This window comes from Phialemonium atrogriseum (genome assembly GCF_030411735.1).
Source record: "Phialemonium atrogriseum strain 8032-3 unplaced genomic scaffold QBC33scaffold_33, whole genome shotgun sequence".
NCBI classification, from domain to species: Eukaryota; Fungi; Ascomycota; class Sordariomycetes; order Cephalothecales; family Cephalothecaceae; genus Phialemonium; species Phialemonium atrogriseum.
In genome coordinates, this window is record NW_026848170.1 from 161,805 (window position 1) to 188,015 (window position 26,211).

The 26,211-nt window shown below is 55.5% G+C and overlaps 10 protein-coding genes across 10 annotated transcripts; 5 read left to right on the forward strand and 5 right to left on the reverse strand.

The window, feature by feature from the left end:
* The first annotated feature begins 106 nt into the window (after positions 1-106).
* Positions 107-2,449, forward strand: QBC33DRAFT_550223 (glycoside hydrolase superfamily). Its single transcript, XM_060429059.1, has 4 exons — positions 107-263; positions 326-1,012; positions 1,092-1,168; positions 1,249-2,449. Exons 2-4 carry the CDS (start codon positions 406-408, stop codon positions 2,371-2,373), a joined length of 1,809 nt encoding a protein of 602 aa, XP_060279452.1. The 5' UTR covers positions 107-263; positions 326-405; the 3' UTR covers positions 2,374-2,449.
* QBC33DRAFT_598792 (fungal-specific transcription factor domain-containing protein) lies at positions 2,393-5,473 on the reverse strand (the record flags this gene model as incomplete). Its single annotated transcript, XM_060432002.1, has 4 exons — positions 2,393-2,867; positions 2,932-3,099; positions 3,165-4,202; positions 5,248-5,473. The coding sequence occupies 4 exons, from the start codon at positions 5,471-5,473 to the stop codon at positions 2,413-2,415; spliced, it is 1,887 nt and encodes a 628-aa protein (XP_060279453.1). The 3' UTR covers positions 2,393-2,412.
* Positions 5,474-6,991: 1,518 nt separating this feature from the next.
* Positions 6,992-8,693, reverse strand: QBC33DRAFT_480060 (uncharacterized protein). The gene is made up of 2 exons (XM_060425321.1): positions 7,807-8,693; positions 6,992-7,721 (listed from the first exon to the last, which is right to left on the reverse strand). Exons 1-2 carry the CDS (start codon positions 8,583-8,585, stop codon positions 7,418-7,420), a joined length of 1,083 nt encoding a protein of 360 aa, XP_060279454.1. The 5' UTR covers positions 8,586-8,693; the 3' UTR covers positions 6,992-7,417.
* Positions 8,694-9,332: 639 nt separating this feature from the next.
* Positions 9,333-10,011, reverse strand: QBC33DRAFT_623069 (uncharacterized protein; the record flags this gene model as incomplete). Its single annotated transcript, XM_060432874.1, has 2 exons — positions 9,333-9,946; positions 9,978-10,011. The coding sequence occupies 2 exons, from the start codon at positions 10,009-10,011 to the stop codon at positions 9,573-9,575; spliced, it is 408 nt and encodes a 135-aa protein (XP_060279455.1). The 3' UTR covers positions 9,333-9,572.
* A 1,207-nt stretch (positions 10,012-11,218) lies between these two features.
* QBC33DRAFT_598797 (uncharacterized protein) lies at positions 11,219-13,152 on the forward strand (the record flags this gene model as incomplete). Its single annotated transcript, XM_060432003.1, has 4 exons — positions 11,219-11,609; positions 11,673-11,846; positions 11,933-12,137; positions 12,223-13,152. The coding sequence occupies 4 exons, from the start codon at positions 11,219-11,221 to the stop codon at positions 12,743-12,745; spliced, it is 1,293 nt and encodes a 430-aa protein (XP_060279456.1). The 3' UTR covers positions 12,746-13,152.
* Positions 13,153-13,906: 754 nt separating this feature from the next.
* QBC33DRAFT_459827 (uncharacterized protein) lies at positions 13,907-15,514 on the forward strand (the record flags this gene model as incomplete). Its single annotated transcript, XM_060424946.1, has 5 exons — positions 13,907-14,056; positions 14,126-14,162; positions 14,225-14,292; positions 14,349-14,728; positions 14,860-15,514. 5 exons carry the CDS (start codon positions 13,907-13,909, stop codon positions 15,512-15,514), a joined length of 1,290 nt encoding a protein of 429 aa, XP_060279457.1.
* Positions 15,515-15,545: 31 nt separating this feature from the next.
* On the reverse strand, positions 15,546-17,315 carry QBC33DRAFT_550240 (uncharacterized protein). The gene has a single exon (XM_060429060.1). The coding sequence runs from the start codon at positions 17,174-17,176 to the stop codon at positions 15,638-15,640; it is 1,539 nt and encodes a 512-aa protein (XP_060279458.1). The 5' UTR covers positions 17,177-17,315; the 3' UTR covers positions 15,546-15,637.
* Positions 17,316-18,797: 1,482 nt separating this feature from the next.
* Positions 18,798-21,071, reverse strand: QBC33DRAFT_248359 (uncharacterized protein). The gene is made up of 2 exons (XM_060422977.1): positions 20,699-21,071; positions 18,798-20,625 (listed from the first exon to the last, which is right to left on the reverse strand). The coding sequence occupies exons 1-2, from the start codon at positions 20,982-20,984 to the stop codon at positions 19,001-19,003; spliced, it is 1,911 nt and encodes a 636-aa protein (XP_060279459.1). The 5' UTR covers positions 20,985-21,071; the 3' UTR covers positions 18,798-19,000.
* Positions 21,072-21,334: 263 nt separating this feature from the next.
* On the forward strand, positions 21,335-24,962 carry QBC33DRAFT_480070 (uncharacterized protein). Its single transcript, XM_060425322.1, has 5 exons — positions 21,335-22,013; positions 22,079-22,487; positions 22,577-23,629; positions 23,715-24,072; positions 24,144-24,962. The coding sequence occupies exons 1-5, from the start codon at positions 21,584-21,586 to the stop codon at positions 24,780-24,782; spliced, it is 2,889 nt and encodes a 962-aa protein (XP_060279460.1). The 5' UTR covers positions 21,335-21,583; the 3' UTR covers positions 24,783-24,962.
* A 297-nt stretch (positions 24,963-25,259) lies between these two features.
* Positions 25,260-26,096, forward strand: QBC33DRAFT_598812 (major facilitator superfamily MFS-1; the record flags this gene model as incomplete). The annotated part of the gene is made up of 1 exon (XM_060432004.1): positions 25,260-26,096. One exon carries the CDS (start codon positions 25,260-25,262, stop codon positions 26,094-26,096), a length of 837 nt encoding a protein of 278 aa, XP_060279461.1.
* Between the last annotated feature and the right edge of the window lie 115 nt (positions 26,097-26,211).

The following is a 26,211-nucleotide window of genomic DNA, read 5'->3' on the forward strand; positions in this document are numbered from 1 at the left end:
GGGCAAGGGGGTGGCGAGCGTCGGTCCGACTCGGCAGTCAGAAATTTCCCCTAGTGCAGGCTGGTTAGCGCAAAGCTTGATCCAACCCCCCTAAGAGACCCGACAGCACGGATCTGGGATGGTTGCGCGTTGGAGACGGGCAGGGTTGTTGCGCGTTGCGCGTTGCGCAGCACCGCCCTTGCCAATGCCGAATCGCCCTCCCCGGGATGGACTGGGAACGTGGAAGTTTTGGAGATTGTGAGATAGGAAAATGCGTGGACTAGGTACTAGTACAAAAGATGGCATTTCTCGAACAGTATTGACCAATGTATTCTTCTTCGGAAAGCATTCTGCGCCAGATAACACTCTCCGTGAGACAGAACTTCTCCAGAAAGCACCCTGTCGTCAGATAGCATTCCGTCCACCATGGCTATCTCCAACAGCATTCCCGCCCCCCCTTCCAAGCCCGAGCACACCCAGCTCTCCGGCTCGGACCTCCACAAGAAACCGACTTGGTGGAAGGAAGCAACCGTGTACCAGATCTACCCTGCCTCATTCTGCGATTCCAATGGCGACGGCATCGGCGACATCAAGGGCATCACGTCCAAGATACCCTATCTCGAGTCCCTCGGCGTCGACGTTGTATGGCTGTCCCCGATGTACAAATCCCCGCAGAGGGACATGGGATACGACATCTCCGACTACCGCGACATCCACCCTCCCTACGGCACGCTGGACGACTGGAGGGAGCTGAAGGCTGGCCTGAAAAAGGCTGGGATCAAGATCATCATGGACCTGGTGGTGAACCACACCTCGGACGAGCACGAGTGGTTTGTCGAGTCAAGGAAAAACAAGGAGAACAACAAGAGATCATGGTATTACTGGCAGCCGCCAAAGTACGATGAGCAAGGGAACAGACAGCCGCCGAACAATTGGAGGTCCTTCTTTGGCGCCGAGTCAGCTTGGGAGTACGACGAGACGACAGACGAGTATTATCTCCGCCTCTTCACCAGAACCCAGCCAGACCTCAACTGTAAGATGACCGACCATATCCCAACCCAATCGATACTTGACATTCCATGATCCCAGATTTAACATGAAATAAATAATAGGGGAGAACCCCGAGGTCCGACAGGCAGTCCAAGACATCATGACCTTCTGGTTGGACCAAGGAATCGACGGCTTCCGTGTACGCTTACCATCCCTTACTCCCTCTTTCTCCGTCCGACCTTCCCCAGGCCCCGACTAATCTCGAATATAAACGACTAGGTCGACGCGATCAACTACATCGCCAAGGCTCCAGGCTTCCCCGACGCCGAGATCGTCGAGCCCGGCGTCCCCCACCAACCAGCCATGCACCTGTACCTCAACCGGCCCAAGTGCCACGACTTCCTGCGCGAGCTCGGCGAAAAGGTCCTCTCCAAGTACGACGTCATGACCGTCGGCGAGACCCCGCACGTCGAGGAGCCCGACATGGCCCTGCAGTTCGTGCACCCGGACCGCCACGAGTTCTGCATGATCTTCCCCTGGGAGCACATGGACGTGGACCGCGTCCCCGACACCATCCTCGGGTGGCGCCCCTTCCGGCTCCCGGCCCTCAAGAGCATCACCAACAAGTGGCAGACCACCATGCAGGAGAACGGCGGCTGGAACAGCCTGTACATGGAGAACCACGACCAGGGCAGGTCGACGTCGCGGTTCGGCTCGGATAAGCCCGAGTTCCGCTGGCTGTCCTCAAAGCTGCTGGCCTTGTACCTGGCTACCCTGAGCGGGACGCTGTACGTCTTCCAGGGCCAGGATATCGGCATGATCAACCTGCCCAAGGAGTGGGGCATCGAGGAGTACGGCGACGTCGTGTCGGAGATGCACTACAGACAGGAGAAGGAGAAGAAGCAAATGGCGACGGGCAACCCGGAGCCGGACATGGAGGATGTCATGAACGATATCTGGCGGAGGGGAAGAGACCACGCGAGGACCCCCATGCCGTGGTCCGGTACCCTGCCGAATGCCGGGTTCTCAACGGGGACGCCGTGGCGGAAGGTGAACCCGGACTTCACCGTCTGCAATGTCGAGAGCGCGGTCAAGGATCCAGACAGCGTGTTGGCCTTCTGGAAAAGTGTGATGAAGCTGAGGAAGAGCTGGAAGACACTGGTCTATGGAGACTTTGAGCTGCTGGAGCCGCTGGATGAGCGTGTCTTTGCCTATAGGCGGTCGCTCAAGGGGGATAAGGACGCCTTGGTGTTGTTGAACTTTTCCGAGGAGGTGGTCCATCTGGGCCCGTCGCTTATGCCCGCTGGTTTCAAGGGCGAGCTGGTCTTGGGGAACTACAAGACTGGAGGAGAGAGTGACAGCATACTGCGGCCGTGGGAGGCAAGATTGTTCCAGGTCGGCTAAGCTGTCCACCGAGGAGTGACTGTCTCTATTTCATCCTAGTTAGATGTAGTCGAAGCTAGAAAGCAGTTGATCGAGACCAGCGTCCCACTCCAGTCCGTAAGTGTTGCCAAACGCCACCGCGGGATCGACCGGGAAGTCATCCCGCAGAGCCTCGGATAATGAGGAATCATTGATCTCGCCTACACTGCCTCCCCTGGCGACCCGTTGCTCCTGATCTTCCAGCTCCTGTAGTTGTGCCGCCGCACGGCGTGTATTTAGATCTGCTTCCGCCTCATCTTCGCCGGTAGAGGCGTTGTTGGAAGAGTCTCGCTGGAGCAGAAGGTCCATTCGAATGGACGCCAGCTTTGTGATGTTGAAATTGACCGAATGTGCTTTGAGCAGGTCGCGATATGTCGTGATCTGCTTCATCCAATAATTCACCTCGTCGTCCTCGGTGGCGGACAGGAACATGCCGACCATAAACCCCCCAGCGATGGCGAAGTTGATCTTGGAAGCTGTAAGGGGAACACTCGTCAGTAATTTGAGATGCAGATGCAATGTGACCGGGAGCTGCCATACTTAGCCACCAAAATCCCGACAGGCGGTTTACCTGCAGGTTCTTCAGCCAATCAATGACGTTGCAGACGACAGCAGCTGAGCGTTGGCGGTATTGACGGCCGGCAGCAGTGCGGAGGATGGCGCGGTATAATGTGATCTCGATGGTGTAGTAAGCGAGCTGTAAGTTGCCTTTGCGGTGGTGGTGTTAGTGACGATCTGATTACTTTGCTTAGGACCTCGCTTTTCCTCCTTACCTGTAGGATCGTGCATGATATGGTGTTCAAGTAGAGGAGCGAGATGCTCTTCCCTCCACCTGTCGAGGCGTGCCAAGAAAGCACTGGCGATGTCATGGCATTCCTGGATTTCCAACGAATGGAGCCTTTTCACCCCCTTGACGGTGTACAGCTGAGAAAGAATATCGGAGAGAATGACGGTCAGCCTGGCAGCCGCAACGAATACCCTGGCCGGAAGGCCTCGCACATCTGCAACGGCTCTCTGGTCGGGGATCATATCGGTAACCTCGAGATCCCCGACGTCGTTCTGGTCGTCATGAATGTATGAAGGCCGACCCAGAGTCAAGGCGGCCCACTTGTCTTGCATGTAGACTGCCCACCAGAGTCTCTTCCTCCGCTTCTTCTGGCCCTCTGGGATATTCCATGTCGAGGCATCAATGTTCAGCCCAACATCCTGACTCATGCCCACGATGGTGCCGACCTCGGCCCACATTCCCGGCATCGTCGGGGCCCGGAAAACGTACGTGTGGCGCTGTGCATGCAGCAGTGCTGCCTCCACCGTCTCGAGCTTCGCATTGCGTGCCTCGATCGGTAGAGCTTGACTGTTGAAATCCATAAACAGCCAGGGGTTGATGGCTTGGGCTTCGTGGCAGTAAAGGTGCGCGAGGGCAAAGACAGAAGCTAGCAGTGTTGAGCAAGCCGTTGAGCAGGAAAACGACTGTGGATCCAGGATCGGGAGGGCCGGATGGACGACTTCGAAGAAGGCGTTAACCAGTTGATCGTGGTGAGGTGACGCTATCTCCTGTATGCGGGCCACGGGATAATAGCTGGGGCGGGCGTCCAGATGTTGGTCAGGCACCGCCGTAAAGCTGGCCGGGAATCGCGGGTCGTTGCCGAGGCGCTGGCAAGTCCATTGGATGCCGTCGATGCCTTGAACGCGCTTCGTCGGGCAATATTGCAGAATGAAAGGGTCCTGGTCACCACTAAGACCGACAAATTGGAGAGTCCCCGGGTTGTTGGAGGTGTCCTCCCCCGCAGAGACTTGTTCCCCGACACCTACTGCAGGAAGGCATTCCTCCGTTTGGAACCGTGTCGGCCATGGTCTCGATGGGGCGGCACTGGTGTGGACAATGACATCATCGCCAGGTTTATTACTCCTTCCACTCGCAGCCGGAGATGCGCGAACCTTTGGATTTGGCGACGAGAGAAAGGTGCAATTCAATCCGCGGCTCCGACACAGAGAACATGACTCGTTCTCATTTCGCAGACAGCAAACTCGGCGGCGCCGGCAATTGTCACATCTTGTTCCAAATCAGCGAGAGGCTCAGCAGCATAAAGTGTGAACCAATAAAAGAAGTCAGCTTACGGCCTTTGCCTCCTTGATCGGTATTTTCGTGTCCGTGATGGGTCGGTTCCGTTGGAGTCCATCGTCGATCGACTCTTATCAGAGGTTTTCAATCAGTTGGCAATAGTATTTTATCCCTGATGAGAATTTCCCAGGGACGAGGGGTCTGTGCACGCCAGGTGTCAGTTGGGTGGCAAATCTTTTGACAGGCCCTAGTAGACTCTAACTTTTACGTCATGCTAGGTACTCGTGCTAAGTGTATAATTTGATCAAGTCGTAGCATGTTGTAAAGGTACTTCGCAGAGGTGCAAAGCCTTACAATCGGAGGGAACATAGGGGTGGGGGGAAAAGGAATAGAAAAGGGGTGCGGGGGAGGGCTCAGACATGCGCTGGGATTTCACGGATCGTTCGAGAGCTGTTCAAACAGGGTCAAGAAGGAAACCAGCCTGAGAAATATTGAGCTAAATATTGAGCTAAAACGAAGGTTGCGAAACGAATGACAGGCCTTTCATAGACTGATTGATGTAGCGCCATCCCCCTCACATCGTTGCCGTACATTCAATGTATCGCATCAAACGCGCCCAGGTCCATTCCATAATGTGAACCGGCATATCTTCCCATACATTTCTGGCCCCACTGCTAGTGACGGTGTCCTTGATCATGACATCAATTTCCGCCTTGCATGCCGCAGATACTAGAGCATCTAGCACTGGCAGTGGCAGATGTTCCATCCGACGAGGCAGGAAGACGATTCGATACCCGACCTGACGTCACTCTTCGTGCACCCGTGCTTCTTGACGCCCTCGCCGATGCATTGGGCATTGCATCGGTCGGCCCAATCGGTCTTGCATCCGCCCTCGGCCGTCCAGGACTTGGACCTGGCTTCGACTTCGTCGCGGTCCTGGAGCTCGGGCTCCGGAGTGGGCGCAGCGGCGACGGCAGCGATGACGCCGGTGAGAAGGACGAGGAGGGACTTTGGCTGCATTGCGGCGGTGGTTTTTGTTAGAGAGGCAGTGGCCAAGTGTGGTTGTCAAGTGTGATGTGATGGTGGTAGAGGTGTTTATCTTTGATGATGGCTTTAGTGATTTGCGAAGGATAGGTTGTCGAGGGAGGAGGAGCCGCCTTTTATGCTTGTCGACACCTATAATTAGACGAGAGATGCGGTCAGCTACCAACATGGCTCAGGGGCATAAGCAATCGCATTTCGCTCCGCGAATGTTACGCCTTTCAATGCTGTTCCGTGCCAATGGGATTCTATCAGTGTCCGCATGGCACCGCATCCTGGTTCCACTGTCGAGTTTGGTTCCACGGCGAGGCGTAAGACTTCAGCTTCCACGTAAGTGGTGATCATGACTATCAAAGTCTTCACAGGCTCGGGTTCTGAAAATAGCAAACCAATGACGATCCGCGGCAACGTTGTTGAAGTTGAAGTTGAACTTGAGATACGCCACAACCGGAGGCTTAAAGGAGGGCTGCAGCGTATCCGTCGTACCTGCAGTGTCTCACCCCCGCTAAGCAATGCGATTGGCGAAGCTATTAGTGGAAACAACGAATAGAACAACATATCGGGAATGTTAGAAGCGCTGTGTTGCGCAACAGTTACGGATCTGCGAGAGATCTGCGTGGCGCTGCCCTTGCCACCTGCCACCTGCCACCTGCCCGTCTTACTAACCTATGGTCGCAAGCCTCGGTTTCAGCTTACACACTGTCTACCACCGATCATCCAACTATTCCCAGCCTTTTACCAAAATAAGACCCGATAGAATGGGTAGAGTCAACTTCCAAAGGAACTAAGCTCCAGATGAATCGGAGGGATGGATGAACCGCTTATGGGTTGCTGACGGGTGTCTTTGCGTGCTTCAGGTGTGTAGATGGATGGCTGAAGAGGCCGAGGCTGATGTCGCGGTCCTTGTGCAACCCCTCGCCGTGTTACATCGTGTGGTTTGCGTGGCTCTTCAGAGGAATCATCTGGGATCGCATATTTCGCTTCAGCAGGCAGTCGAGCCTGAAGGAACAGTGGATATCTGGCAGAGGGGTAGGATCTCCAAACGACATATTTAACATAATTAGATAGCAAAACAAGCCGGGAATACACCCACTACAGCGAGAAGGATCAACGAGACCACTTTACAGGGCGGTCCAGAAGGGGGGAGAAAGAGCGTGCTTTCCCCACCATGTATCTTCTAACAACTCGTTCGCACTTGGTCTACCCCACCGGTCCAATTTCATTATCCTGCAAATGTCTGGTAGATATTTGTCAATTAGAAGATGGATGTCAATAACTATGCACAGGAGAGTACCTGTGTGAACAAAGGTGAGAGTGTAAGCCCCTCTTCTGCCATTGAAGGTTTCGCCAATCCCATGCTTGCAGTGGCCATCCCACGTTCTCGACGTGTGAAAACGCGAAATATTCAGCGCATGTTTATTGGTTACTACAAGTGCAGGGTCTAGTCACCTGGCCAATCACGTGGTGGTTGAATGTCATCTGGGATGACAGATGACGCCTCACGATGGTTGAGGGACCCTTTTGGAGAGACTTGAATGAAGCGGCTGATATCAGTGGAGTCAATTGCTGAGATGCCAATGGAATGGGAGTTGCCGAAGATGAGTTGGCTTCGAACGTGCTGCAAGCGTTCATCTCCATGTACAGATGTACAGTATGTCACTCCAACTGCCCTCCCTCACAAGAGAGTAGAGAGAAGGCAGACCGGTAAAGAATGCCCGAGTCAATCTGAGCCAGCCTCAGCTGCGCTCCAGTCCTAAATTATGGCAGATTTAGACAAGCTGTAGTCTATTGTAATAGGTACAAGGAAATATTAATAATAAATGAATGCTAGGTTTATGTAGTAATGGGGAGTAGTTATGCAATGTCCCCAAGCCCAAATTAATTTCCAACGCTGTGTATTAGAGTGAGAACGCCATGTCCGACCTAGTAATTATAGCGGTAGCACCACGGCTTGCCGCCGATGGTGACGCCGCTCATGGTATCCAGAATATCGCGGATCTTGACGTCGGGCATGATGCCGCCCATAGAGACCACAGTGTCGAGAGTGAGGGGGTTGCCGTTGGCGTCGTTGCCATTGATGGTGGTTAGGCGGGAGGGGTTGGCGTTCTGCCAGATGCGGAAGCTGTGGTCGATGAAGCTGTGGTGCATCCAGAAGATGGGGTCGCTGGGGCTCGCCGAGACGTCCGACATGACGCCGCCGATGCCGTTGTGTCCATACGCGTGGGGGCTACACAGGAGATGGATGTGTTAGCAGGCTGGCCAGGCACGTTTCTTTCTCTTCTCCTCTCCTCCAGGGATTTGAGTCGACTTACCCGTATTCGCTGCAGCTCTCCATGTCGGCATAGGAGCCGCGCGAGTTGCACGTGTTGACGAAGGCAGAGTTACATTGCGAGGTCAAGGACGCGTCGCCGGCGCGCGAGAGGCAGTGAGGCCGGTTGCCCGAGCCCGGGCCAATGTTGCAGGTGAGCCCAGCAAAGGCGCCGCTAGTGATGCAGACGGGTTGGCCGTTCTGGGCGCCGGGCAGGTGGCCGAAGTAGTTGTTGTTGGTGAACATGTCGTTTTGGCCAAACTTGCCGGCGTCCAGAGTCTCGTCCCACCACGGGAAGGGGCCGTTGAAGCCGCACTCGTTGCGGAGGACCATCTGGAAGGTCCACAGGTAGTAGCGGTGCCAGATCAGGAACTTGGGGTTGCCGTGGATGTTGGGCATGTACTGCTGGTGGAGGCGCACCAGGTCCTCGTAGCGACTTGTTGCCGGTGGGAACTTGCCCGACGGCGGCTTGCCCATCAGGCACTTGATGGCTTTGACGAACCCGAGGCGGTCCGAGGCCGAGTATGAGCGCCATTCGTAGCGGATGTTGGGGTTGGCGGCGCATGCCGCCGACGCCGCCGTCTGCACCGTCCCCCCCGTTGCCAGCGAGGTGGCACCGTGCGTCCGGTTGAACTCAATCAGATCCTTCCCGGCCTGGGCCTCCTCCAGAGAGATGGTCTGGAACCGGGGGAACGCCTCTGCGGGCAGGTTGGCGCCTCCGCGGGGGCATACCGCCGCGGACACCGCCGAGGCGGCGGCGAGTAGAATAACAGACGGCCGCATGACGTGGGATTGGGATTTGCGATTTGCGACTTGCGGGCAATCAATCAATTCAATTAGATTGGGGGGGGGGGGGAACCCGTCGCTATTTCTAGGATGGAGCTCCCCTGTCCCTCGGCCCTCTCCTTGCTGTCTGATCCATCACTTCCTTCCAACAACCATACGAGAGCCTGCAACGCTAGCACAGACTTGGAGATCTTTCCACCGCCTAGTGGGGATCAAATCTCCCTTCCCCCTGACGGGCCTGTGCGTATTGGCTCGCGTCGCAGCCTTCTGCAAGCACAACCCTGGTGCTGACCATCAAATCACATCAAATCAGGGAGACCTCCAGCTAGCGACCCAGTAAGGGTGGGGCCCACACCAGACTATTGGCCTGGCAGCCACACTAAGCCAGCCACCATGACAGGGAATTGCGGAAATACGAGATTCACTCGAAAGATGACCAGACTTGGACGCTTTTCTGCCCTGGAACTCTCACTTGCCGGGAAATCGGCTCTCGTACCTACAACGTACCATGCAAAGAAGAAGGATGCATCTTGAAGAGAACCGGTTTGTGGACTACCTAGGTCCTCTTGCTTACTTGCTGTCTCCTGCACCGTGACACAATGGAACAAATCCGGGCCGTCCACAGGTGCCGCCCGCTTTGGTAGGTATTGTACCTAGGTACTGCCCTGTCACCAGCCATGCTCCCTTTTTCTTTTTTTTTTTCTTTTTTCCCTTTGTTTTTCTCCTCCCCACATGGACACGCGACTCCACTTGCACCCCCTTGCTGCTCCATAAATGGCAAACTTGGAACACTAAGCCGCTTGTAGCTTAGCGTCATCGCTCTCTCCTTGCCGGCTGTGCCCGTAGTTCCGGGTCGCCCCCCCGGTCGTCCTATCGGTAAGGCGTGGTGCTGGCCTTGGCAATGCAACATCCAATCCCCCTCGTGGACGTTGATACGAGAATTACTGCTTTCATCTTGAATTGCTGCATCAGTAGTATCATTGCCTAGTGTACTTGCTCGAAGTCCTTTCTGATCGGGGGTTGGCTGATCGTTCCTGGACTCGCCTGGATGCTGGAGGGAATTGGGAGGTCATTATGGATGATTACCATCGGGGACCTCTCCCCCATTTCCATGTCATCCTGCAGGACGTAATCGTCCTTTGCCCCCCGCATTACTCTGAAGTCATCACGTTCGTTGTCGAGATCGTCGAGGAATTGAGAATTGAGTGCAGATCTGCTTTCGACGAGGTTTTTGTAGCCAATGATGATGTTGACCCGTGACATGAAAGCGTCATCGAAGGGCCCAACCCGGTTAGTCGTGAGGAGTAGAGCCTGTCGCACGTGGACAGTCGGGGACAGGAGTCTTGCCGAACGGCAGACTGTTCCGATGTAGATCAGTAATCCTCCTACTCTCAATGTAGACGTCGGCTTTGTCAATGAGCATGACGGCGCCCCGTTTCTCCGCAAGCTCAAACCATTTCTCGAGTCACCTCTCCATCTCAAGGTCGTGGGTTCCAATGTCCGGGGTTCAAGGACGTCGTGTCGTGTCCATCGGAAATCAAGCGGAGGATGCGGCCGAAGGCCATGCATGGCAGTTCCCACGAACACTTGGCCAGTTCATCCCCAAAGTTATTGGCGTAGTGGATGTCGTGAATGTTGTTGACGTTGTTGACGTTGTAGAACTCGCCCTTCCAGATTCACGGGTGGATATTACCGCCCGCACGAGCCGGCGAAGGGTCTGGACAAGCGCCGCTAAGCTGATGATGCGTTTCCCGCCCGTATCTATGGTCGTTCCATGACGAAATCAATGTGTCGAGGGCCGCGACGACCTGCAAGACCGAGCCTGCGGCAACGGGTATCTCCTTGCGCGCGACGGGGAGGTAGAAAATGCCGTTCCGGGCTTCATGCCCATGAAGTAGTCGCCGGCGTCGCAATACTCAACTGAGTAAGCCACCGCCTCCTTCGTGTCGGTGGTGGGCGAGCTGGGAGCCCTAGCTTCAAGATGCTCCCAGCAGTAATAGATGCAGTGTTCTGTATGGTCTTATCCTTCGAATCACCTCCCATAGATGGAAATTGAACCCTTTCTCCAAGCTGGATGGTATTTATACAAGCTTGTGGAAGAAGGATGATGAGAGAACCCCCACCTCCTTTTTCAACACACACGCACACCAAGCGTCATTCAACACCTGGCCAAGTTGACTATGGCACTAAAACTGTAAACAAGTAGGTATTCTGGGCCTAGTAACGACTTCTGGGAAGTTCGTATCGTTCAGTGGCCAGGAACTGCAATGTTAACTGGCTTTATTCTGAAGGTTTTTTAACACAGAGTTTGCTAGTGACAGGCAAACTTCCGGCATTCTAAGATGCTTCGATTGGGTTCTTGTGGCGGGGAAACATTAAGGTTCGGTATTACCTTTTCGTGTACATCCGTAGTAATAACCTCAAGCTTCCATCTCCATCCCCTGCCCATCCTGCCCAACAGTACCTTCCCTCTACTTATGTGGCACCTACCTACTTGAGGGCCCTTCTGCTTACCTAGGAAGGTGCCTGGCTGAGTTCTGGGAGTCACATAGGGCTCTGACTGGCGACCGAGACTTTTCCCTCTTCCACCAGCCCGCGCCTCACCTCTGTAACCCTCGCGCAGCCTCAGCATGCCACCCAGCTTCGTTACCCTCACCGAAGATGGGCGCCGGTTGACCCCCAGACCCGCGTACCCAACCGTCCACGCTGAGCTCGACACGTTTATTAACGACACTACAACTATGCAGGGAGATGTCGACGTTCTCGACAAGTATCTCACCGAGCACTCGCCAAGCTCCCCTGTTAGGGACCTTGTACCCACCGAAGAAGTGGCGATCCGCCTGGAATATGCTCGGAAAATATTGAAGCGAATCCGAATGGTAGACAGTCAATGGGAATTCACAGCTATGGAGCTGTCGGCAGTCATGATGGCGCCATTAGACATTTTCGAAAACCACAAGCACCTTCAACCCCACCACCTGTCCGACGATCTGAAGAGGATCACGGATCTGATAAAGCACTGTACGTTTCCTATTGCTAATCTGCTCGATATTGTAAGCCTTTTTCGGGTGCTGATTTCGCCAGTCTTGGATCCTCCTGTCTCCCCCGCGGCGCCGAAAAGTGCGGCCTCCACCGGCGCCAGCAAGCCGCGCAGGGCCTCAAAACGCAAGGCCAAAGAGGACGGCTCTGACGACTCCTATGAGTCCGAAATGGTCAGCATAAATCCCCAAACGGGTGAGGTCCGCCGGGGCGAGAAAGGTACGCGCTTCTCCACGCCCGGGTACTTTTTTAATGGTAGTGGAGATATTCTGACGTCTTGTGCTTCAATTAGTGCCTGGCTCAAGATCAGGAAGCTTGCATCCTCACGGCAACAGCAGACCCGGATGTCTGCCACATCGTCCCGTTCGCGTTCAACTCGACGCCGAAGAATCTGGCCGACGCGCAAGCGGTGGTCAAGACTTGCTATTGGGCCCTTGGAACCCAAGACAGCATCGAACTGGCCAAGCTTGTTGCATCGAGGGTTGGCAGTTCTCATAAGGTGTGGAACATGTTGGTTCTCAACAAACAGATTCATTTCTGGTGGGGGAAAGGTCTTATTGCCTTCAAGTGGGATGGATTCATTGCTGCGACGCAGCCCGGGCATAAGCGTGTTCCGGCTCCAGTTCCGCTGGATGCCTCGAAATCAGCAAGGGAATCAAAATCCACACCGAAAGTTTGACCTTGAAGCTGGCGGCGGCCAAAGGATGTTTTCGGATCTCGAAGAACAGCCTGAACACATCCGAGATCTGCCAGAGGAGGGAGGCTGCGTTTCTATCTTGAGAGGACAGTCGGGCAGAAAGCTGTTTTCCGGGCACACGGTCGAGATGGAGATGGAGAGCGGCAAGGCGGAGAAGATGAAGAGAATGATCGACTTCCAGTGGGCATTGATTGCTCTCAACGCATTGTCCGGCGCAGCCGGATCACCGGAGCTCCAGGGCGGACCTCCAGATGCAGACGGTCTGGAGATGGTCACCAGTTGGCTCCTCAGCACCGAGTTTGAAGCGCTAGACCGCGACGAAGTGGCTACTTCCTCAATAGAGGAGGAGGAGCCCGCTACTAGTGGGATGACGATGTCTCGCAGATACACTACCTACGTGTGGATTGGTGGCAAGTTCTAATTATCGCTAAGTATTGTTGTTGCCCTTGCTGTTGCTGTCCATCGCTCCTGCTGCTGCTATCTATTGCCTCTGCTGCGCCGGTCCATTGTTCCTGCTGGTGTTGTGTATCGCTCTTGCTGTCGCTGTGCATCGCTCTTGCTGTCGCTGTGCATCGCTCTTGCTGTCGCTGTGCATCGCTCTTGCTGTCGCTGTGCATCGCTCTTGCCAATTTTGTTGCCCTCACCACTGCTTTATTATTACCATTGCTGGTCACCAGCTAGGTACCTAGGTAGGTAGCTGCTCATCACCGGGTTTGATGGGCTAGACCGCGATGAAGTGGCTCGATGGAGGAGGAGGAGCCGGTACCAGTGTCTACAACGTCTAAGTCTGGAACACTAAAAACTAGGTGATCTAGGGCAGCCATAGGATAGGTAGCAAGGATAGGATGACGATGGCGTGCAGATACACCCACGTGCACACCCGTAGATTACTGTTAATTAGTGGCAACAGTGAGCAACGGGGTGTGGCAGTGGCAGCGGGAAACAGGGCACCAGGGGCCGTGCGCCGAGCTAACACCTCTTCAGTGACGTAGCCCTTGGACTTGTTTTCAGGTACAGGAGGGGATGATCCCCCCGCGCACGAGGCACGGATGCAAATATCATTTCTCACAGACCAATTGTTCAACATCGCACGCGCACATACGTTGGTATCGACGCTGGCATGGGGATGGTGTGAAGCCTCAACGAACCAATGACGCCACCAACCACCAAGGACGCAGATTATGCCCGTCAATTTCATCACTGGCCCGTCACTGGTTACCTAACCAGTGGCAGGTAGGTACGGATGTAGTCACATGCGGACCAGCAGCGACGAGGTCTTTGCTTTGGTGTGGATGGGATGAACGGCCCAAGGGGCTGTCTGGGTGTCTTGGGTCGTTGCTAGCCTCCTATTGTACAATACCTAGAATAGATAGTGTAAATTACTGGCGGCGGCGAATTCACAGTATTGGGCTAATTAATTATCTGTTAATCCCCTCAAAAGGTCACTTATTTACCACCGTCGAGTGTGCCAGAGATAAACCCCTGTATGACCCATCTTGGACAACATCTTCAGACGAAATCATTGCAGACGCCCTTGCGAAGCGAAAAAAGTTAAATCACAGACATGTCGATTGATACAGACATGGCATCCGAGAACCGCGAGGATGTCACTATCGGTGTCGCCGTTTTCACGCTCCTCGTCGCCACCATAGCAGTGTCGCTCCGGATATACACGAGAAAGGCCATCATAAACAAGCTTGGAATCGACGATTTTTGTGCAGTTGTAGCTCTTGTATGTCCCTAGAATCCCCGTATTCTTATCTCTGCCTCTATTTCTGGAATCTAATAATTAGCACCACAGCTCCTTGTTTTTGGATGCGACTTCGCCGTAGCTTACAGTGAGTAATTAATTATATCTCCCCTAGCCCTTAATCACCACCCAAACTTACATCCTATCCAGACACAAACTTCGGGCTCGGCCGGCATACAATGACAGTTCCTCAGGAATTGATCCCGCGGTACCTGCGGGTAAAGTTTATCTCCTCCCAACGCAGGCCTCCATGGTGGCTAACGTGGCCGGACAGACACTTTACGTCTCGATTGTTATGTACAATGCTTCCCTAATGGCCATAAAGATGACTTTCCTCTCGCAGTATTACCGCATCTTCCAGCGCACGAGCAAGCCAATCTTTTATTCTTTTGTCGGCACGGTTGTGTTTGTCGGCTGCTGGGTGCTCTCCCAACTAGTCATTGCCATATTCACTTGCGACCCGATTAGCGGTTACTGGGACAAGACGAAGGACGCGAAGTGCATCTCTAACCACCCTTTCTGGGAGGTCAATGCCGCTGGCAACATCATCACCGACGTCATGATCTTTATTCTTCCAATTCCCGTCCTCGAGAGTCTCAATCTTCCCCGCCGGCAGAGGCATATCCTTGTTGGCATCTTCAGCCTGGGTCTATTGTAAGATTGAATTTCTTTCTTTCTATTCCTTCCTTTTTTTCTTGACTCACCCGCACCCTCCCCAGATATCTATCACCAGCCCTCATCTCCAAGAAACGAACGCCACACACTGACCTGTTTGCACAAACCAGCACTGTCTGCATCAGCCTGGTCCGTATTCGCTTCCTGAAGCAGTACGACGACTTCACCTGGGAGAACGTCGAATCCTCCGGCTGGTCCATGGGCGAGCTCGCCTCGGGCCTGACCTGCGCCTGCCTGCCCACCCTACGCCCGCTCGTCGGCCGCTACGCGCCCTGGCTGTCGAGCCAGGCGGGCACCACCACCGCCCACTCCAGCCACACGGTCAGCGGCAAGGACCCCGAACGCGGCCGCCTCGGCACCGGCAGCTCCGCGGGGGCGAGCTCGCGCGCCGGTGCCGCGAAGAACTGGCCCCTGCCCATGTCGAGCACGCCGGCTGCCTTTGTGGCGTACGGGATGCAGCGCGTCGATAGCGGTGGCGACACGTCCGACGGGGTGTTTGGGCTCCAGACTGCGCGGAGCGAGCTTGGGGGGGTGGACTCGCGGCTCGCGCCACATGCGACGGGAGCGTCCGAGAGGTCGTCGTTGGAGAGCAGGCCGGCGGCAGGCAGCTCTCGGAGACCGTCTCAGGGGTCGGTGCGTTGGACACAGCCGGTTGTGCAGACCGAGATTACAACCGCATCACCGGCGCACAGTCCGGAGCCGCCCGAGACTGCTATCCAAGTTAGGCACGACGTCTACCAGACGGAGGAAACTGCAAGGAAGTAAGAAATGGTATATACACGCGTGGTTAACTGGTTGGAAAGGCTGTAGGATTGGGCGATGGCCACGGGTTGGACAATGTTTAACTAGTTCTGTGACAGAGATTGTAATTATAGCTGAATCATCTATCTACTCCAAGTACCCCCACAGGTTATTCAAGCTCTCCGCCAAGGTTGGATGGGCCCAGACTGCTGCCTCGAGGTCCCACCACTTCAGCTGGCCCATCATCGCCGTCTGCATGATGGACATGACCTCGCCTCCTTCAATTCCCAAGCAGGTGAAGCCAAGAATCTCGCCCGTCTCAGCATCCACCGCCGCCTTCATCATCCCACGCGGTTCGTCCGTCTCCGATGCCCGTGCGACGTAGCTCATCGGCATGCTTGCCGTCTTTACCTTCCGGCCCTCCAGGTCTCGTGCATGCAATCCGATATGTCCGAGCTGCGGGTCCGTGTACATGACGTACGGCGTCAAGACCCGCGAGCGGGAGGTCAGCGTGGTGGGCATGGCCGGCGTGGTGGCAGACATGGTGCCGGGCAGGAGGTTGGTGCGGATGATGCGGAAATCGTCGTACGACATGTGTGTGAAGGCTGGGCCGCTGTGGACGTCGCCGAGCGCGTACACTCCGGGTGCCGAGGTCTGGAGCTTATCGTCGACAACGATGTGGCCCTTTGACGCAGTCTTGATACCGGCAGCAGGTAGATTCATCGAATCACTGTTCGGAACTCTGCCTGCCGCTAGCAGGATGTGTGACCCGGGAATTGCCAGCATCCCCGATGGTGTCTGCACGTTGACATTGAAGGGCAAGCCACCGTCCGCGGAAGAAGCTGAGACGGATTGCACAGTGCTGGACAGATGAACTGCAATGCCATCCCCTTCGAGAATCTTGAGCATGCAGTCCGCAATGTCGGGGTCCTCCCGGGGCACCAGCTGCTTTGCCCTCTGGATGATCGTTACGTCGGCACCTAGTCGCCTGAACAGCTGCCCAAACTCGAGACCGATGTATCCACCGCCAATCACCACAAGGTGCTTCGGCACTGCATCGAGCTCCATGATGGAGGTCGAATCCAGGACGCGTGCCTTGTCGACCTTGTCCAAGCCGGGAGTATCTGGTCGCGACGCCCGGGCACCGACGCTCACAAACACGGTGTCGGCAGTTACCACCCGTTCTCCGCCGTCGTTTAGAGCCACCTTTACCGTTTTCTCCCCGATGAAGCTTCCATCGCCCATCAAGATGTCCACGCCCGCCGCCTCCAGGCCGCGTACACTCCCGCTGTGCCACTGCTCTACTATAGCCCTCTTGCGCTCGCGCACTCGCTCCATGTTGATCTCGATCCTGCTCGCCTTCACGCCGTAGTCTGTGCCCCTCTTGGCAAGGTACGCCACTCGCCCCGATGCGATCATCGTCTTGGTCGGTGTGCACCCGACGTTGACGCATGTGCCGCCTACAGAGGAGCGCTCAACCATGGCGGTTTTTTTGCCGGCTTTGGCGAATGCCTTGGCTAGCGGGTTGGCGCCCTGACCGGAGCCGATGAAAAGGGCGTTGTAGTGAGAGGCCGGCATGCTTGCGATGGTTCTCAAGATAAGTGGCGATGGGCGGATGACAGAAGTGTGGAGGACTGGTGAGGAAGATGATGGTAAATGCCTGGAGATGCCAGCGAGCCGATTCATACAAGATGCTGGCTCGGGTAATAATACTTAACGGAAGTGGTATGGAAGTGTTAGAAGCAGAAGCAGCATCACAGGAAGTGGTTGGCAAGTTTTAAGTGATAACTGTATTATATCTAGCCAACGATCATGAAGTTTCGTGGTGGTGGCATAGATTTACGGCAGGAGTCAAGCGTCTTCCCCTCACCTTACATCACTGACACTGACGGCTAATTACATCACTTTGACGCGTAAACTCATGATTAAATGTTTTAACCTTTTTGCATGCATGATTTATGTTTCTGTTAGAAATAGCTAGTCCCACCTAAACACTTGGTGGTTAATTACATCCTTTCTGGCAACCCATCACCGATATTTATCGCTGTCTCTTGCATCATTTCGAGGTCAAGTTCCAACCCTACCAATGTGCTGAGTGCGGAAAAGGAATACCGTCTAGATACCATGTGTCAAGGCTTTGTTGGAGTAGGGCGGGCGATGCTGCTGCGAAATCTTTAGGATGAACCCCCATGAGACCAGCCGGATGCTCTCTCCAGCCCGAATTTCGGGGACGTCCATATCCGGGACAACGTAGTCATCACCCCCAGGCTCTGGCCCGGGGGACTGCGAATCAGCGGGCAGCTCCGAGGCCAAGTTGTCCCTATTTCTCGTCAAGCCGCTGTCAAGGCTCGAAGCGAGCTGGGTGAGGTCGGATTCGAGCCTGGATTCCTGGTCCGGCAACGGCGTCGACCCGAGGGCTACGGTCTCCAACATGTTGGCAACATGCCGGGCAATATCGCCCTCCGTCTTACCGCAAAACGGACAGTCAGCAAAGATGCCCACGAGCGGGGTTGAGACGCAGTCGGCCAGCTTAGGTAGCTCGTCGTCGCTGTATCGCCTCCCCGCATGAGCTTCCCGCACGTGGTTGATGAAGGCCTCGCTGCTCGAGAGCGATACCTCCGGATGCCCCGGCCCTTTACACCGCCACTGCTGCGGACACTCGGCCCCCATGTGATTCACCCAACTCTCCATTGACGAGAAGTTCCTGGACGGCGTCGCGCAGTCTGGCAGCAGACAAAAGTACGGCTCCGTGTCCGCAATGAAATGATTTCTTTCTCCATGTTAATGACGCGGTCTCGCAAGTTAGGGGTGGGAGGGAGACAGAAGGGGAACAGTTGTTAAAGGTCCTGCCTACCTCCATTCAGTCTTGCTCAGTGCAACACTGCTGGGAACAAGAAGGCGACAGTATGGACAGCGAAACTCTTCACTGGACTGGGCTTCTGCTGGAGGTCGGGGAATCGTTGGAGTCGTCTCGCTATTGGCCACCGAAAGCGGAACCAGTTTCGAAGATGTCCACGAATCCACGAAGACTGAAGACGATATGGTGTTCGTCGAGCTCGATGGGGTTCCTTGCTCTTCCTCTGGTGTGGCCACTGACTCCATGAAATTTCCCACCCACAGCCGCTGAGGCTTTCGCAGGTAGAGGAATTTCCTGCGACGATGGACCATTGCGTCTGCCAAACGCTCGGCCAGAAACTCGGGCACCTTCCGCTTTGCTGAACCTTCTAGGGCGTACTCCATCAACTTCTTCTTGAGGTAGGGGACGAGTTGCGGACCGACGTTGTTACCCTCATCGCCTGTGAGTCTCAAACGCGCCAATATGCCACGGTCCGGCAAGTCTAGGTAGTCCCGCTCGTGTTCTTCTCCGCCGGCCCTTCCTCGCGAGGTGTTGGGCATGGCGAAAACAGCCGGCGCGGTTTCGCCAGCACTGTGAAGATTGCCTCGCTGATTTGCGAGACCAAATCATGTTGTTTAGCATTCGCTGCACCAGTCTCGATGGGTACGTACTAACTATGCTGAAGGGTTGGAAACAAACCGGACACGTACCACATAAGCCCAAGTTTCGGACGAGACAAAAGTCTCAGCCCGTTCGCTCACGCACTCGAAGGCGATCGAGTCGTTGGCACTAGAGTGGTCGCTTCCCTGCAGCCTCGACCCCGAACCCGGAGAGTCCTCGTCATCGTCGGGCTCCAGGCCGCGAAGAGATAGAAACGAGATATTCTCCAGGTGCCTGGAAATGTGCTTCGCCATCGTGAACGTGGATTTCACGCCCGTGGTTGAGTCGCCACTATCAGCAGGCTGATGGCTCTTCTGTTTGATATCGCCATCTATAGGCTCCGTCTCTCCAGAGCTTGCGGCCTGACTGTCATCGTCGACGAACCTCACTACCGCTTTCCGCGGCTTCCTCTTCTCCTCGGATTGCTTGGTTTTCCCGGTTTCCTTGGTTCCCTCCGGTTCCGCTGTCTCATCGTCCTGAATCGGAGGTAAGGTCTTACTAACTGACTCGTGACACAGCGGACATAAATCGGTTTCTCGAGGTTGAGGGAGTCTGCTGTTGTCTGCCACTAGCTCCAAGTCGGACGGGTCAATCTCGTTCGAGTGAAGCGCGGCAATATGCTCCTTGAACGAGGCCGCGTCTGGGAAGGTATCGACGCGGCATCGAGGGAGAGGGCATCTCCATTCGCTGCTGTTTGGGTAGATGAACATGGGCCAATCTGGTTCGTGCTCCGACTCCATGTGGTCGAGCCAGGAGGTAAAAGTGCTGAAGTAGTGAAGCGACTGGGGGCACTGGTCGGAGAGGCAAATGAAATGCTGCAAGTCGCTGTCAACATGCCTCTTCCACCATTTGGGTTCTTCATTATCCACGACGCGAAGCTCCTGAAAGCAGAACGGACAGGTTGTGTGGGAAGAAGCTCCCTCCGCCTTTGGGGCGCAGGGGTACACGATCTTGCCCACCCATGAAGATCCGCTGGTAACCACGGTCGGGGCTGGTCGCTTATCCCTGATATCGTCCTGCCGGTCAAACCGGTCCCTCACGAAAAGGGTCGGGTTGGTGTTGGAAAGGAATTCGGTTTCTGTGCCCTCCCCCATGCAATCGGGGCGCTTGCCCCAGCGTTTCCGCCTGCCATCCAAATCCGCTTGTGACGAGGGCTGCTGCTTTTCCTGATGTTGTTGTTCTCCTCCCACTGCTATAGGCACGCTCGAATCCGGCGGCTGCTCAGTCTGGGAAGTGCTCTGAAATCGAACGTAGCTTAGTTTTTTGTAATGGTGGCGTTGGTATAGCAGACGGTGGCGGCGAAATACGATGCTCTTGGTTAGTTTCTCGATCAATCCTTCGTTCGCCTTTGGAAACTTGTACTTCAGGATAAGCCAAACAATATCGCCAAAACCGTCAGGCATGAGCTTTTTCGCGAACTCGGCCACCCTCTCCTCCAGCTTCTGGTCGTCCCTTGACGACGTTCTGATTCTGACAGCGAGGCGGTGAAGCCTGTCGATAGACCCGACGATGCCGTAAAGGGCACCCTTGGCTTCTTTCGACAGAGGTAGGGGGTCGCCACCAGGAAAACTGGCCGCGGCACCCTCTTTGGGGAACGAGTCGCGCCGTATGAGCGATCCCTTCGAAGCAAGCCGAATCGCTGGACAAGTATTGAGTTGTCAATATCTGTTTCAGTACTTGACCACTTTTCCGGGACCCTAATCATTAATTACCTCGTCGCAAGTCGCTCCGACAAACATCCAGGAGCAGCATTGCCAGGTCTCGAATCTCAGGTTCGAACCTCAGCCGTGTATCTAGGCTGACGTTCTTGAGTGCAAAGACGCCGAGATAGGCAGCCCACGAGCGAAAGCGCTCCTGGCTCGTCGAAAGCGTCTCCCCAAAGCCGTGTTTCGGCTCGCGGGGGCACTTTTGAAATAGGCTCAGGCATTCTTGCGCCACATCGTAGATCGGTTGACTTTCGGGGGCGATTTCCACTCCCCCCATCTTTTCATCCTCCATTATTCTTGCTTAGACAGAGTGGGCAACTCTTGGATTAGCTTCTTTGCTAATGACGAGGTGCAAGTTGGCCAAACTTGCAAAGCACAGGATGCAGGGTGTGGAGGGAACGCCCTGTCGGCAAGACGCAAGTGGGAAGGACGAGCTGCCGCTGGTGTGGCGCAGCTCCCTTCGGAACTGTCTCCCAGGTCCCTCTTTCCTCGAAGCATGACTGGAGCCTGCCTAAGACATGTATCTGGTTCGGTGCCCGTAAGAGCCTGACGCCAAGCTTTAGGCATCCATCCACACCTGCATGGTGCTCCTCCTCGTTTCTCCCGAGTCTGATTCGTTCCAGAGCAATACTGCTGCATATCAGAAGATGAGTGGTCTTCCTCCTTGTCCACTAACCTACCTATTCCCCCCCTCAAAGCCAGCGCGCGGCTACCCCGCTAGACTCTGATTTGTTGTTCTCCGTGGGGCTCCCGTATGCCCAGTCGCTTTGTCGTCGTCCCTTCAGGCGAGGTGGAATGGAGTGGGAATCAGTGCGGCCACCACACCACAGCCCATCAATCTCCGCGCCAGTTTTCCTACATGCCGATACAGCAACACAGGGCCCCTAAGACATGGAAGCAGTGGGAACGTCCATCGTAGTGGGAACGGCCATCCTAAGCCTGTTGCAGACGGGCTCTATGCTATTTTATCGTGGCCTCCCAGCGCACGAATCATTCAAGAGCGACACGAGCAGACGTCGCAGTACGTCGGAGGCCGACCGGGAGCCCATAGACGACGAGACCCGTAGTGGGGACGGTCCGGAAGACCCGGAAAGCTCTGCCGAGGAAAGCGATGAAAGCGATGTCGACTCGTCTACTAGCAGTGATTATGGGGCGCTTCGGAGATACAGGGCCTTCGCCAAGTTCGAAGCCAGAACCTTCAATCATAACGTGGCTAGCAAGGGCCGACACAACTCGCAGGGCCCCGATCTTGACGAGGCTTATCTCAAACCGGCCGAAGAACTCAAGACTTGCCTTGAGCAGCAGTTCGGAACCAACCTATGTAAGTGCGCATCCGGCATTCTTTGCGAGCTGGGCTGCTCTAATTCGCGAGCCATCCGTGGCCAGCATCGACAATTGAGAACGTTGTCGTGACGGGAACGTCGGTCCGCCTGGACCCAAGCCGAAAGAGGCTCTCCAAGACCGTCCGGGCACTTACTGCCATCAACACGGCGATGGAGGGCGATAATGCTGCCGCCCGGAAAGAGAACGCCAACGTGGCGATAAGCCAAACAAGCGACTATCACTTCGACCGGGACGCAGAAGGGAGGATCCGTAGGTCTCTGGTGGACTTACACGGGCATTTGCAAAGACTGGCGTCCGAGTGCTCACACAAGGCCATGCTGCAAATGAACGGCTTCAATGAAGCGAGGAAGACCACTGCCGGAACGGGAGAAGGACAATTCGAGGTTCTCTTGTCTCCCTGCCCTGATTCAGAATCCTCACAGTGGCAGGAAACCTGCTGCGCCGTAAAGAGGTAGGCACCCGAGAGGGGACACTAATTAGCATCTTTCTCGCCGCTGCTTTACTGGGACTGTCCAGCCGCTGACCAGCTGGTTGACCAAGGCGCGCTGAGACACCTGCAGACGATTCCGACTCGGACGAAACTATTTGCAGCATGATTCAACTCGGCCAGGAGTTCGGTGGTGTTCTCCATATCACATTCAACCAACGGCATTTCTTTCCCGACAATCTGGAGCAGCACGAGCTATCGTTTCCATCCGCCAACCCCTCTATCACCCTGCGCGACCTATTGGATAAGCACGCCTTCCCTCATGTCGGCGGGGATAACAGTAGGATCTACTCATGGAGCGACAGATATCTCCTCGCTCTGAACCTTGCTCGCTCCCTGTTTTACCTGTTCGACGGACCCTGGGGGTCTTGCAGCTGGAAGGCAGATAATATCTTCTTTCTTAGCAGCCACGGAAGCCCCGGATCTGGGGTCGTTCACAATCGCTACCGCCCCTATATCCGCTGCCCCTTGGAGATTGCCGACATGGACAAGCTGCAGGGGCCGAAGAACAACAAGGGATTCAAGCAACTACACTACCCTATGTGGCTGGCTCTTGCCCAGGTTCTCATGGAGGTTCACATCGGACGCAGCCTTGTTCCCGAAGGCAACGACTCGAAGCCTGTTGGAAATGCGGACCTCCGACGCTTTCTGCTCCAGCTTGCCGAGAGCGAGCTGAAGGATAGTAAGAACGATGCCTATCGGGAAGCCGTCAAGGCTTGCCTAAATTTCGGCATCAAACTCCTCCGGGCCAAAGGACTGACAAGACAAAAGGAAGCACAGAAACTCATCCGGAAAGTCATCATTTCCAATCTCGAAAAGAACTATGAGATGTGGTCCTTGACTCCGCCAGAGCGTCCGGACTTGCATTTTTCTCTCGGCGAACAAGCCGAGCAAGATCAACAGCTGAATGCTCCAGATACCCCCGCCGCTTCTCCAGATATTGCTACAACTACGGGAGCAGGGCGCGAGCCTTGTAGTCCCCCGGGCGTCTTTCAGAATTCTCCCATGCAGACGATCCAACGAGTGGTTGCTGGTTCCTTTGCACGGCTCCCTCCCGGTGTCTCTATTCTCACTCTTTTCGATGATAACGATTCGACCGAAGGAAGGTGCGTTAGTTCCGAATATGCACTAATGCCCCACCCACACTTTGATGTCCGGAGCTATGGGCTCACCAGCTCCCCTCCCCAACAGCCTGATCCCATCATGTCGCAAGTTCTTTGACCGCATCGACTTGTTCAAAGAACAGTACATCGATCCCCTTAGGGAGATCCACAAGTCAACCAAGCATGCGAAGATCAAGATCGCAGTTCTTGACTCTGGGGTGGACTTCAAGAACGATCTCGTCATCCGCGGCGCGCTCAGCAAGAAACGGATCCGCGCCGGCTGGGGTCCCACGGGAACTGCGAAGAAAGACTTCCTAGATTCGTACGGCCACGGAACACACGTAACACGCCTACTTCTTCGAACGGCTCCGCTTGCCGAGATATACGTGGCTAAGATATCGGAGGACAAGCACCTGGACGAGAGCAAGGTCCAAGACATGGTCGATGTAAGCACTCCGAGGGCTTCTCTCACATGCAGTCGGGGGGGGGGCGGGGGGGGCTCATCACTCTCTCATAGGCGATTACATGGGCCGCGGAAACGGTCGACGCTCACATCATCACCATGTCCTTTGGCATGAAAAAGGAAGTGCCGGTGGTCGCAGAAGCCATTAGCCATGCGCTCCATCGCGGCAAGCTCATATTTGCCGCGGCTGCGAACGAAGGGGGGTTACAGCCGCGGGCATATCCGGCCTCACACCCGGGCGTGATCTGCATCCACGCGTCGGACGGGTACGGGACGCCGGCGACGTTCAATCCGAACCCGGAGGTCGTCGGCGACAACTTCTCGACGGTCGGCACGGGCATCGAGTCCGAGTGGAATGGTCAGGCCGTGTTCAAGTCGGGGACGTCGTTCGCAACGCCCGTGGCGGCCGGCATCGCTGCCAACATTCTCGAGTTCGCCCACACGCGCCTTCGGAAGCCCGACGGGCCCGAGTTTCTGTCGTCGTACCGCGGCATGCGGGCCCTGCTCGCGTGCATGGCCCCCGAACGCCAGAAGTACCACTTTATCTCGCCGTGGCGCGTGTTCCCGGAGCTGACGATGGATGACCCGGCCGAGGCGGGGAAGGAATGGGAGAAGGTCTGCGAGGAGCTACGCAGCTTCATCCTCACGGGTGTCGTGCCGCGGGCGTGGAGATACGACGTGGGCATCCAGTAGACACACACTGATGGGGTGGAAATACTGCGTCCGTATTCTCACATGTCCATAAATTTGAGTGTATTATCTGGGCTTCTTTGCTTATCTCTGGGTCGACACAGCATGGAGCAACTTGGGAGTGTTGGTACCTTCGAACTCTTGATGTTTTTTTGCCTTATTGTTGACTCATTATGATAGAAGCTTGAATGTAAACTGCACCCGACAACACGTATGCCTAAAAAAAGTAATTAGCAGTCAATGATCGGACACCCAGGCCGCAGCGTTGAATATGTGACCGACCGGCGACCTTCAGCCATGATTGGTGCCCGCCTCAATAGTATCCTCGTGATTGGTGCTCTATTGAAAGGAAGGAGGGCATGGAGGACTCGGGTTCTTTCAAACTTCATCTTCATCTTCATCTTCTCCGTCTTATGCTAGCCAGCCTTAGCAATCTGTGAACCGCCACAGAGAAAGAATCCTGCAACGGCAGACCCCAAAATGAAGGCAACATTCCACCTGGCACCCCGGTTCACCATCAAGCCGCCCCCCGACGGCCCGCTGCACCTGGGCACCATCGTCGACAACCTAACCGACATGGAGCCGGTGAACGAGACCTGCCGTCTGCCTCTCCCCGGCAAGGTCTACGAGCACCGCGCCAGCGGGTTCACCGCGACGCGCTCGCAGCTCGCGAGCGGCCGGTACGGCGTGTGGGCCAGGTTCGTCGGCGTCGAGGGCGTCGGCGGCGAGGTCTCGGCCACGGCGGAGCGCAGCACCGCACACACGTTCCGCTTCGAGCACCTGGATGAGATCACGTTCACGGCTACCGATGCGTACATGGTCGAGAGCATGAATGTGCGGGACGTGCGGCTGTTTGTCGAGGGCGGCGGGTTTGAGCCCGTCTACATGGTCACGGGGCTCAAGATCGCGCGTGGCCCGGCGGTGTCGATGAGTGAGGGGCGGAGCAGAGGTGTTGCGGTTGAGCTGGGGTTAAGCCAGTCGGGGGGTATCGAGGGGCTGGAGGTTGGGCCGCGGTTTGAGCGGGCGGGTGACGAGGCTTGCTCGGTGGAGTGGGAGAAGTCGGATGACTTTGTGGTTGGGATTCGCGTCAAGAGACTGCGCTTCAAGAGGGGATTTTTCTGGAGGAAGCCGGGTGCTGTGGTTGGCGAGCACTTCCGTCGTGGGGCAACGCTTGTGGATAATGATGATACTGTTGCTGCTCCCAAGGGGCTAGATGAGGTAGAGGCTGATGACGAGATCGGCGATGACGACGAGGACATGGAGGACAGGGTGCGGGTTGTGGACGGTGAAGAGACTTGGGTGGTACCTCAGAGCTGAGCGAGAAAGCAGTGCAGTGGAATTAGTAGTTTGGTCTGTAGTGTTCAGTCTAGTTACCGGGCTAGGTTTCGGCCAGGGTTCGAATTCCGAGTTCCGTTGCCAACGCGGACCGCTT